The 12559-nt window shown below is 43.1% G+C and overlaps 1 protein-coding gene across 1 annotated transcript in view; it reads right to left on the minus strand.

Annotated features, from left to right (window-relative positions):
- The window catches only part of ciita (class II, major histocompatibility complex, transactivator), an 86221-nt gene extending 80293 nt beyond the window's left edge, over positions 1-5928 (minus strand). Inside the window, exons 1-2 of the mRNA XM_043711088.1 lie at positions 5880-5928; positions 1588-1899 (exon numbers count right to left, since the gene is read on the minus strand). Coding sequence (XP_043567023.1) covers positions 1588-1899; positions 5880-5916 — 349 coding nt within the window. The 5' untranslated portion in view covers positions 5917-5928. The remainder of the gene's footprint in view (positions 1-1587; positions 1900-5879) is intronic.
- Between the last annotated feature and the right edge of the window lie 6631 nt (positions 5929-12559).

Raw genomic sequence — 12559 nt, forward strand, 5'->3', positions numbered from 1 at the left:
TGGCCCAACATTTCAACTCCCCCTCCCACTCTGCCAAGGACATGCAGGTCCTGGGGCTTCTCCACCGCCGCTCCCTCACCACCAGACGCCTGGAGGAAGAACGCCTCATCTTCCGCCTCGGAACACTTCAACCCCAGGGCATCAATATGGACTTCAACAGTTTCCTCATTTCTCCTTCCCCCACCTCACCCTAGTTCCAAACTTCCAGCCCAGCACTGTCCCTATGACATGTCCGGACTTATCCTACCTTCCTATCTCCTTTTCCACCTATCCACTCCACCCTCTCCTCCCTGACCTATCACCCTCATCCCCTCCCCCACTCACCCATTGTACTCTATGCTACTTTCTTCCACCCCCACCCTCCTCTAGCTGATCTCTCCATGCTTCAGACTCTCTGCCTTTATTCCTGATGAAGGGCTTTTGCCCGAAATGTCGATTTCGAAGCTTCTTGGATGCTGCCTGAACTGCTAAGCTCTTCCAGCTCCACTAATCCAGAATCTGGTTTCCAGTTGAAATTTAAGGTCAGATTTCACACAGAGATTGAGAATGCAGAGTCAAGCTGATAGAAATGGAAGATGATACACTGACAGAAAGTAGCCAAATGGAGGGAGGAAGAAGGAAATTATTTCTAAAAATTATTTCTTGTCAAATATTATTTTTTGTGAACTACGTTGGTATTAAGGGAAAAGAAAAAAATATGCTGGTAAATTTGGTCATATACATTTTGGTTCACATTGTATTTTGTCATATTTTATTCTGGAAATTATGTGTATATATTGTGCAAGTTGTTTAAATGTTTTGATGAACTGTTCTGATGAACAAAACATTAACTCTGTTTTTCTCTCTGCTGACCGACTGAGTTTCTGTAGCACTTTCTGTTTTTGTTTCAGATCTCCAGCATTTGTAGTTGTTTGTTTTATTATGCAAGATGCTTGATTAGGTTGGCAGGAAGTGCAATACATTAGCTGATCACCACCTTCTCCAGGGTAACGAAGGATCAGTAATAAGTTAGTCATAGAATCATAAGAGATATACAGCATGGATACAGACCCTTTGGTCCAACTTGTCCATGCCAACCAGATATCCTAAATAAATCTCATCCCAGTTGCCAGCATTAGGCCCATATCCATCTGAATCCATGTTGTAATGTTGTAATTGAACCAGACTCTACCACTTCCTCTGGCAGCTCATTCCATACACAATTGTAGCCTAACCAGCAATTCTGATATCCCATGAATAAAGAAATAAAAATCAAGCATTGTGTAGTACTACTCTTTCTGTTAAGGTGATGTAAATAAAGTTAGTTCTGGCTAATAGGTATTAGGCTTACTCAGTGCAATGCGCAACATGGGTACTCAGATAAATTGCAGGCCCCAATCCATCACTGTGCTGGGAGCTTCATACAACAGCAATGTTGCTTTGATTGGGCAATTAGAGTACAGAGTACACACTCACAGCACAATTAAGGACATCAGTTGGGCTGCCACATCAATATCATGTCACAAATCAAAACACCTTCACATGCATTCTTTCTATTTTCTCACACCAATTTATTTCAAGCTGGATTGAAAAAGACAAGTTACTTACTGCCTGGTTGTCCATTTCTCCATGTTTGATCCTTGTTGTTGGAAACTTGTTGAAACACCCCACAAATCCAGGGAAAATGGGAGCAGAGAAGGGAGAGAAATGCTTGACAGTAACTTTCCTCTTTGCCAAGAACAGATACAAGGATGGTCCGCGGCAAGTCCTCGGGCTCACATTGGTTGTAATGCCGATAGCCATCCTTCGTTAAAAGGCCCTTTTCCAACAAGTCACTCAGTAAATCTTGGAATTTTGAAGGAGGTGCTTGCGAAAGTACATTAATCAAGCCAAGTAGGTCTTTTCTGGAGTGAATCATTCCTAAAAATGGAAGATGATTATTGGTCACAAAAATATCAAAATAGTTGAAATAAATGCTGGTGTTTTGGCTGGTTTGTTTCTAATTGCAAGTGTTAGCTCTTGTGAAATAATGTTTAGTTGGTTCAGCTTGAACGATTACCAAATGTATAAATCAATTGTGAACTATCAGGGTACTGTGTTGTAGGAATATAAAGCAGGGAGTTTTTTATTTGCAGTTACATCACAGCATAAAATATGTTTCTCTCAGAGGATTGTGTGCTCAGGAACTCTCTGACTCAGAGGGTGGTGCAGGTGGTATCATTGAATATTTCTACAGCAGTGGTAGATAGATTCTTGTCAGGAAATGGAATTGAAGGTCATATTAGGTAGTTGTGAATGTGAAACTCAAACCACAAACAAATCAGCCATGATCTTTTTGAATGGTAGAGCAGATTTGAGGGGCTGCTTTTGCTTCTAGTTCATACAATTATCATAAATGATCTATTATTTTGACAGAGATGGGAGAGATACACTGTCTTTCTCCAGTCCCAATACTCAATGGATCACAGCATATTTTAATTATTTGATTCCCAAAATAGCCAATTGTAGGCTTTCTCTATATTAGACTTAGCATTAAAAGCTCCATCAACCAGGTTACTTTAATGAACACAAAATTGTTGACTGACTGTAAAACAAAACTTATTCAATAAATTAGTTAAGTGATGAACACATTTAGCTTGGAACATGGAACAAGCACTGTCATCATCACCTCTTAATTGCTACCTTTGTTTCTGGAGCCATGACTCACCTTCTCTCAGCCTCGTATAAAATCCTCCCTATTTCTCCCTTTTTTTTAGCTTTGACAAAGGGTCAGTTAGACTCGAAACATGAGCTATTTTCTCTCCTTACAGATGCTGCCAGACCTGCTGAGATTTTCCAGCATTTTCTCTTTTGGTTATGAAAATTTAAATGTTTACCCTTGAATATCACATACACATTGAATAAAAAAAGAGCAAAAGTGGATTTCTCTCTGCAGAATTTCACATTAAAAAAACATTTTTGGCCAATAAGCCCTAGTTCCTGGAGGCAAAAGGGATGAGTTTTCAGATGTTCAGAAGACTTTCAATCTGACGTTCAGGTGGACAAAGACTGATGTTGCAGAACATATGCAGTTGTCACTGGAGACTTTTGCAGCTGTAGGCATTATTGCAAACTCTGAGAGCCCCTGGACCAGGACAGCAAGGACGATGGATCCATAATCAGGATTCTTTCCAAGAAACATAAGAAATGAGACAGGGAACTTCCTTTTTTCCCCAGCATGCTTCTCTCCAGCGAGAATTCAAACAAACAGCCACAAAACCCAGAGGTAAAGACAGTCAGGTGTTTTCCCTCGTGTAAGCCCAGCACTTATCTGGAACCATGTGGTTTCCAAGAAATACCTTGTTAAAAAAAATTCCAATGTGTCTTTTCATTGACCTTTTAAGACGAACTATAAAATCCCAGTATTATCATAGAATTTCAAAAAATCAGTTTTTCCACAAGCCTTCGAAATGCAAGTCCAAACAAAAAATGAAGTATTGAGAATACTATGGGGAGCAATAGCATAGTGATTAAATTATCGGACCAGTAATTCAGAGACCAGGCATAATGGTCAGATATATAAATTCAAATCCTACCAAAATAGATGGGGGAGGTATAAAGCTGAAACAGAAAGTTAGTATAGGATAGTGGGGACTGGGTGACAACTGGATTGTTTCTCCAGCACACCCGCACCAATCAACCTCACCGCCCCACGGCCGAACATTTCAATTCCCCCCTCCTACTCTGCCGAGACCTGCAGGTTCTGGGCCTCCTCCACTGCCACTCCCTCACCACCCGATGCCTCATCTTCCACCTCGGAACACTTCAACCCCAGGTCATCATTGTGGACTTCACCAATTTCCTCATTTCCCCTCCCCCCACCTTATCCCAGTTCCAACCTTCCAGCTCAGCACCATCCTCTTGACCTGTCCTACCTGCCAATCTTCCTTCCCCCCCATCCGCTCGACCCGCCTTTCCGACCTATCACCTTCACCCCACCTCCATCCACCTATTGTACTCTTGGCTACCTTCTCCCCAGCCCCACACCCCTCCCATTTATCTCTCCACCCCGGAGGCTCCCAGCCTCATTCCTGAGTAAGGACCTTTGCCCAAAACGTCGATTTTCCTGCTCCTTGGATGCTGCCTAACCTGCTATGCTTTTCCAACACCACTCTAGACCCTGATCTCCAGCATCTGCAGTCCTCACTTTGTAAAAATCTGTTTTACTAATGTTCATTGGGGAAGGAAATCCACTGTCCTTATCAGCCTGACCTGGACTTCAAACCCACAGCTTGACCCCTGACTGGAGAGTCATAGAGTCATACAGCACAGAAACAGTCCCTTGGGTCAAACTTGTCCATGCCGACTAACTAGTATCCCAAACTAATCTAGTCCCATTTTCCTTCATTTGGCCCATACCCCTCTAAACATTCCCTATTCATGTACCTGTTCAAATGTCTTCTAAATGTTGTAACTGTTCCTGCATCTATCGCTTCCTCTGGTAGATCATTCAACATACGAACCACCCTCTGTGTGAAAAGTTGCCCCTCAGGTCTTTTTAAAATCTTTCTCCTCTCCCCTTAGAAATACGCCCCATACTTTTGAACTACCCCACCCATCTTACACCAACTTTATGATTTTCATGAGTGATATGGTGAGCTTCTCGCTAGGCAGTGGCACGTTGAGAATTATTGGGATTATTGCTTGTTAAATGCTTCGTAGATGGCTGAACTCACATCATTAATATCCAGCTTCCTACCTTCCCAAAGATGCCAAACAAGTGTGGAAGTCAGAATGGATACTTGGCAGATCCAGCTCATCAACTTGTTCCAAAGGACCTCCAGACTGGACATTGGACACCAACATCTCAACACATGCCCCATGGGCACTGGCCACTTACACCCCACCCAGAGACATTGGCATTCAACATGCCAGGCTCTAAGAAACCTCATGGCCCATCTCTGATCCACTTACAGGAGGCTATGCACTTTAACGCTGCACCTTGGGCTGTACCAGTGCAGGAGCAAGTGATGCCGGTGAGTTCAAGTAATAGAGATGTACAGGATGGAAACAGACCCTTCAGTCCAACTCGTGCATGCTGACCAGATATCCTAAATTATTGCAGTTCCATTTGCTAGCATTTGGCCCATATCCCTCTAATCCCTTCCTATTCATGTATCCATCCAGATGTCTTTTAAATTTTGTAATTATACCAGCCTCCACCACTTCCTCTAATAGTTCATTCCATACATTTGTGGGATATTTTCTGAGTTGCAAATGTTTCTGGGGAATGGAACGTGGTAAAATGGAATTAGAATTAGACTGTAGGGGTAGGGTAGACAGGTAATGAGGCGAGTTTGATAAAATATGGTGAGGAATTTGGTAAAATATTTTGAAATCCCTCCAAAAGAGAAACTCCACACAACTCGGACTCAGCCAAAGAATGGTATGATTCAGCCCAATGTCATCTTAACATGGGTGGTACAGTGGCTGAGTGGTGTCTCAGAGCGCCAGGGACCTGGGTTCAATTCCAGCCTTGGGTGACTGTCTGCATGGGTTTCCTCTGGGTGCTTCAGCCTGTATTATTAGCCATGGGAAATATAGGATAATGTGATAAGAGGGTAAGTCTTGTTGGGGTGCTCTTCAGAGAGTTGTTGGGTCAACTGGCCTTTTTCCACACTGAAGGGATCCTATGAATGTTGCTGTGGAACTTTGTACATCCTGCACACTGCAGTGACTGTATTTCTCATTCAGAATCTGCCAATGCTGGTAAGCATGCTAACAGAACTGGTAATTCTGCTGCCTGCAAGGTGAAAACCAGAAACAAATGTCAACAAGTATATTCTAGTAACATTAGCCCACTTTGAATGCAATCTCATTTGCTAGAGGGGTGTAGGGTATGAGGTGCACAGCTGATTCACCTTGGCACTTGCACCATATTGAAAGTAAAATCAACATTTATCATCTCTCTGCTGAGGGTCAGGTGTGGCATCTAAAATATGAGGAAACAGCCAGCAGTTGAAATGTGGCCCTTTATGGAATGCAAATGAAATTACTTTGAAATGCACACATGCAATGTAACTGCAAATAACACGTCAACCTTTCATTATTTTAATGAGGAATAATTAATAACATCAATGGATTTGGTAATCTGTTTGTTGGTTAAACTAGTCGACAGGATCAAAACATTTCCTGAGAGTAATACAAATATTCAGACTGCCTAAACATTGATGCCAAAGCAGTACATTTCACAGAGCAGATGCATATGAGGAAGATTATCTCCCAGTTATACACTTCAATCACTCCATCATACTGAATCTTTAATAACTTGTCTCCCCTACAATTAGCTGCTCCATTCTCTGTGAAAATATTTTATGATGTCCATCCTTTCTGCCATTTACTAGTTCACACTTGTCTCTCCCAGATCACATTTTGATTTGAAATCACAATCTTTTCTCAGTATGTATTAACGGTTTGTTATGACTATTACCTCTTAACATATGTAAATGAGCCATTTGTAAGTACAGAAAATTATGGTATGCCAGGTCTTTAAAATTACACTCCTGTATGGGATTGCGTTTGTAAATATCGTTTGTAAGTTCTATGTTTAGAAATTGGGAATTGCACTTTAAAAACAGTTGGAGCATATCTTCGGAATCCATGTACAATGCATGCCAGTGTATTGTTGAAAAGATGTTTGGATAATTACTAACAGCCACGGAATGATACATGGAGGAAGGCCGTTAGGCCCATCAGTGACTGTGTCCGCCTTCCAATTCCTATTCCTTCCATACTCTTTCCCCAAAGCCTCGCAAATGTTTCCACATCATGTTCAGAAGTCACATAACACCAGGTTATAGTCCAACAAGTTTATTTTGAAATTACAAGCTTTTGGAGTGCTGCCATCAACAGCTTTCTGCTTCTTCCCTTTGGTTCCACTCTGCTTCCATAGCCCTTTCAGGAAGTACGTTCTACACAATAATTTTCTTTGTTGTTATTGTCTTTTTAATTATTACTGTTGGTTCTTTTGCCAATGGCACCGATTGCAACAAAAATAAATGAGAAGACAAACCATTGTAGAGGAATGAATCAGATAGTGACTTGTGCTGTCTGCACATGCCCAATTAAATATACCTCACTCCTTGAGAACATCACTATATTTCCAAGAGACACAACAATGACACGAAACACCTCAACCTGCCCATTAGGCACTTGCCAAACTGCCAGAAGTACTTAGTGCTTGACCATATCAAAGTGTAAGGAATTTTGAAGCAAATTAAGAAGACTTCATCAACAGCAAAAAAAAACAAAGTTAGCCACTGAAAACAAACTATTGTGTGTCAGTCATAGATCAGCTGGCAGCACATTCTCTCCTGTGTTCTCGAGTCATAGAGATGTACAACACAGAAACAGATCCTTCGATCCAACTCACCCATGCTGACCAAATATTCTAACCTAATCTAGTCCCATTTAGAGTGATAGAGTCATAGAGATGTACAGCATGGAAACAGATTCTTCGGTCCAACCCGTCCATGCCGACCAGATATCCCAACCCAATCTAGTCCCACCTGCCAGCACCTGGTCCATATCCCTCCAAACCCTTCCTATTCATACACCCATCCAAATGCCTCTTAAATGTTGCAATTGTACCAGCCTTCACCACATCCTCTGGCAGCTTATTCCATACATGTACCACCCTCTGCATGAAAAAATTGCCCCTTAGGTCACTTTTTTATCTTTCCCCTCTCACCTTAAACTTGTGCCCTCTGGTTTTGGACTCCCTGCAGTGGACTCACCCTATCTATGTCCCTCATGATTTTATCAACCTCTATAAGGTCACCCCTCAGCCTCTGACATGCCTGGGAAAATACCCCCTGCCTATTCAGCCTCGCCCTCCAGCTCAAACCCTCAAACCCTGGCAACATCCTTGTAAATCAGTTCTCCACCATCTCCAATTTAACAACATCTTTCCTGTAGCAAGGAGTCCAGAACTGAATGCTAGTTTCCAAAAGTGGCCTCACCAATGTCCTGTACAGTCAGAAGGTTCCATCTCTGAATTCCATTCCAGGACATTGAACATCAAACACAAAAGAGGCTGACAGCCTCGTGGATTCCAAGGAAATGCAGCACCACTACATAGAATCCCTAGAGTGTGGAAGCGGCCATTCAGCCCATCGAGTCCACACTGACTCTCTGAAGAGCATCCCTCCCAGACCCATCCTCATCCCTTCTAAAGGAGTCACACTGTGTCAGAGGCTAGGCGGAAGTGGGTACTGCAGATGCTGGAGATTAGAGTCAAGATTAGAGTAGTGCTGGAAAAGCACAGCAGGTCAGTCAGCATCCAAGGAGCAGGAAAATCGACGTTTCAGGCAAAAGCCCTTAGACCTCATTCCTGATTAAGGGCTTTTGTCCGGGACGTCAATTTTCCTGCTCCTTGGATACTGTATCAGAGGCTGAAAATGTGTTGCTGGAAAAGCGCAGCAGGTCAGGCAGCATCCAAGGAGCTCCTTGGATGCTGCCTGACCTGCTGCGCTTTTCCAGCAACACATTTTCAGCTCTGATCTCCAGCATCTGCAGTCCTCACTTTCTCCTACTGTGTTAGAGGCTGTCTACCAAATAAGATAACAGACCGAGACCCCATATATCCCTCAGGCAGACAACAGTATAGGCCCTGCCAGCAATGTTCACATCTCACAAGAGAACAGAAAAGACTTTCTAAGATGTCTATCCCCAGTGGATTGGTCAACATTTACCTACCAATCAGAAAAAGAGATTATTTGTTTATTGCCACATGGTTTTTTTAACGGGAGTATGCTGTGTGGAAGTTTGTTACCATGTTATTACAGCACAACAGCAAGTATGCTTCCAAAATGTTTTCTTGACTGCGACCTTTGGACATCCACTAGTCATGAAAGGTGCCAAATACCTGCTGAGTTTACTGTCCACAACTGAGCCTAGAGATGTGGTAGCTCATTCAAGTTTTATTTATCATTGTTTTTAATCAGTTCTTCTATCTCTTAACCTCACCTTTGTTTATCACATTTTCTATACACCATCTGTCACTGAATGTATACTTCCCATTTTGGACTGTGTGGTCAAATATTTACTGTGACAAGTTTTTGGAGGGCAAGGGGAAGTGCTGTGATTGAGAAACTCATTCTTGTGCGTTTTAGTTTTAAGAACAGATTCTTGATTGGGAGGCCAGGCTGGTTGACAGGTGTGGCTTCCTGTGAGGCAAGGAACACTGAAACATAGGGAAGCCCAGGCCCAGGTAATTGTAGCAACTACTGGGGAGTGTTGATGATCAGTCAGAGGGAGTGGATTGGCAGTGATTGGATAGTGCAAAGATCTTGATATTGGGATGCAAACATGCCTGCTCCTCCTGATCAGAACCATCCCTAGTGTATGATGAATCAGGGTCCCCCAATATGTGTACTTTGGGGGAACATAATTACCTGTGCTGAAAACATGCAATCACCTTGGAAAAGTCCCCTCTGGAGGTGTGTGTGTGTATGGTGGGGGGGGGGGGGGGGGGAGGGGGGCAGCTAATCAGGGAAGAGTTACCATGGGTAAACAGAACCGTCAGAACCTGAAGGAGATTTACATCCAATCAGAGGCTGCTTCTGTCCCAGATGTGCTGCTGATAGGCTCAATCTGTGATCAAGCAAATAACATGGCTATGAGCTTGTCAGCTGGGGACTGGAAATGAAGTCACAACTGGAGGGAGAACATCAAGAGATAGAGGTAGGGAGGCTGAAGAGCTAGAGGACTGAAACTAGGGACACAGTGTGATTTACCCTGGGCCCTGCTCTCCCTATGGGTGGCTGGGCTCCTGACCCACAAGCAGTGCTGCAAAAGGTGTGTCAGTAATCAATCCAGCACTGTTTGCCTCTGTTTAACTGCTTCCTAATCTTCAAAAGGGAAGGAACGGATCCTCCTCCATGATTCAATGGCTAACCTGCTTCCTGAGAGTGAATTGGTTACTCACCCCATTATCATGACTCTTCTGAAACTGGAAGTGGCTGAGTTTGAGGTGGGTTAGGTTCCTCTTTCAGATTGTGCATGTTCTAAATTCTACTCAATCCAAACTAACCCATTGCTGTGAGTTAAAATGACCCTTCTATGTCCCCAATTCATTCTGATTCATGAGGGAAGACCAGACACCAGTGTGTGAGATCCTCTGTAGACTGCACCATGCAGCTTTGGTTTTCTTATCACCAGCATTCTACCATGCATTCTCATGACTATAAAGGGAGTAGGCCTCCAGATATTTGCTTGGTTTGACATCATTACAAGGAGCAAATTACACTTCCTGAAACACGTAACCATAAGCTAGTTTGTTTCACAGCCAAACAGGGGAGAATAGATGTATTATTGAACAATTGCAGGAACAACTTCAGTAAACTCTGATGAAGAGTCATCTAGACTTGAAATGTTAGCTTGCTCCCTCTCCATTATTGCTGCCTGACCTGCTGTGATCGCCAGAATTTGTTGTTTCCAGCAAATGTACATACTGCAGCCCGAAATATTAGACTCTGAGCTTGCGTTCAAGTGTCTAGAGGCACTAGTTTCACATGAGACAATCTATGAAACATTGTGGAGTTTGTACATGGCATAGGAGTTGCAGGATGTCCTATATCTTGCTTATAAATTGAACTAAGTGGTCTGTATCTGAGCTTTAATATAAATGGGGCAATGGCCTATGTATTATTGCTAGACTTTAATCCAGAAACTCAGCTCATGTTCTGGTCACCTAAGTTCAAATCTTGCCATGGTAGATGGTGGAATTTGAAATCAATCCAAAAACAAAAATCTGGAATGACCATGAACCATTGTTGATTGTCAGGAAAAACCCATCTGGCTCACTCATGTCCTTCAGGGAAGGAAATCTGCCTTCCTCACCTGGTCTGCCCTACATGTGACTCCAGACTCACAGCAATGTGGTTGACTCTCAAGTGTCCACTGAAATGGCCTCACAAGCTTCTCAGTTCTAGGGCAGCTATGGGTGAGCAATAAATGCTGGCCAGTGAATAAAAAGAATGGATGACATCCATCTACCTCAGGACATGAAAGACTGTATCAGTATCTGTGTCAGGAAACTGGTGACATATAGGTTACACCTGCAGTAAATCTCAGCTGAGGACACAGTTCAAATCACACCATATTGTAATTTAAATTCAACGTTTTTAAAAAAGTGTGAATTTTGAGTGAATGTAACACTGAAATTATCACCATTTTTGGTTAAAATCTTATCTGGTTCATTAATGAACTTGAGGGAAGGAAATTTGCCTTGCTTACCTTGTCTGACTTATATACAATTCCAGTTGCACAGCAATGTGGTTGACACTGAACTGGCCTCTGAAATGTTCTTGCAAACCACTAGTACAAGAAAAATTAATATTGGACAACACACACTGGTCTTGCCAGCAACATCCATGTCCCATGAAAAAATAAGGAAGAGGGAGGCACAGTGGCTCAGTGGTTAGCACTCCTGCCTCACAGCGCCAGCGACCTGGGTTTGATTCCAGGCTTCGGCAACGATCTGTGTGGAGTTTGCATGTTCTCCCTGTGTCTGTATGAGTTTCCTCTGCATTCCCCGGTTGCCTCCCACAATCCAAAGATGTGCAAGTTAGATGGATTGGCCAAGCTAAATTGCTCACAGTATTCAGGGTTGCATAGGTTAGGTGCATTAGTCAGGGGAAACGTAGAGTGATAGGATAGGGGAATGGGTCTGGGTGGGTGACACTTCGGAGGGTCAGTGTGGACTTGTTGGGCCAAAGGTCCTGTTTCCACACATTAAACATTGTGTGCTGTCGCTGAGATTGATAGACAATAGTGTTGGGTATTAGAGTCATAGAGATGTACAGCACAGAAACAGACCCTTCTGTCCAACTTGTCCATGACGACCAGATATCCCAACCCAATCTAGTCCCACCTGCCAGCACCCAGCCCAAACCCTTCCTGTTCATATACCCACCCAAATGCCTTTTAAATGTTGCAATTGTACCAGCCTCCACCACTTCCTCTGGCAGCTCATTCCATACACGTACCACCCTTTGCATGAAAAAGGTGCCCCTTAGATCTCATTTATATCTTTCCCCTCTCACCTTAAACCTATGTCCTCTAGTTCTAGACTCCCTCACCTTTCCCTCCAGGGAAAGGAATTTGTCTATTTATCCTATCCATGCTCCTCATGATTTTATAAACCTCTCTAAGGTCACCCCTCAGCCTCTGATGCTCCAGGGAAAACAGCCCTAGCCTATTCAACCTCTCCCCATAGCTCAAATCCTCCAACCCCGGCAACATCCATATAAATCTTTTCTGAACCCTTTCAAGTTTCACAACATCTTTCCGATAGGAAGGAGACAGAATTGCATGCAATATTCCAACAGTGACCTAACCAATGTCCTGTACAGCTGCAACTTGACCTCCCAACTCCTGTACTCAATACTCTGACCAATAAAGGAAAGCATACCAAATGCCTTCTTCACTATCCTATCTACTGCGACTCCACTTTCAAGGAGCTATGAACCTGCACTCCAAGGTCTCTTTGTTTAGTAACACTTTCTGGGACCTTACCATTAAGTGTATAAGGAGGAAG

Source organism: Chiloscyllium plagiosum, chromosome 21 (assembly GCF_004010195.1).
Source record: "Chiloscyllium plagiosum isolate BGI_BamShark_2017 chromosome 21, ASM401019v2, whole genome shotgun sequence".
Classification (NCBI taxonomy): domain Eukaryota; kingdom Metazoa; phylum Chordata; class Chondrichthyes; order Orectolobiformes; family Hemiscylliidae; genus Chiloscyllium; species Chiloscyllium plagiosum.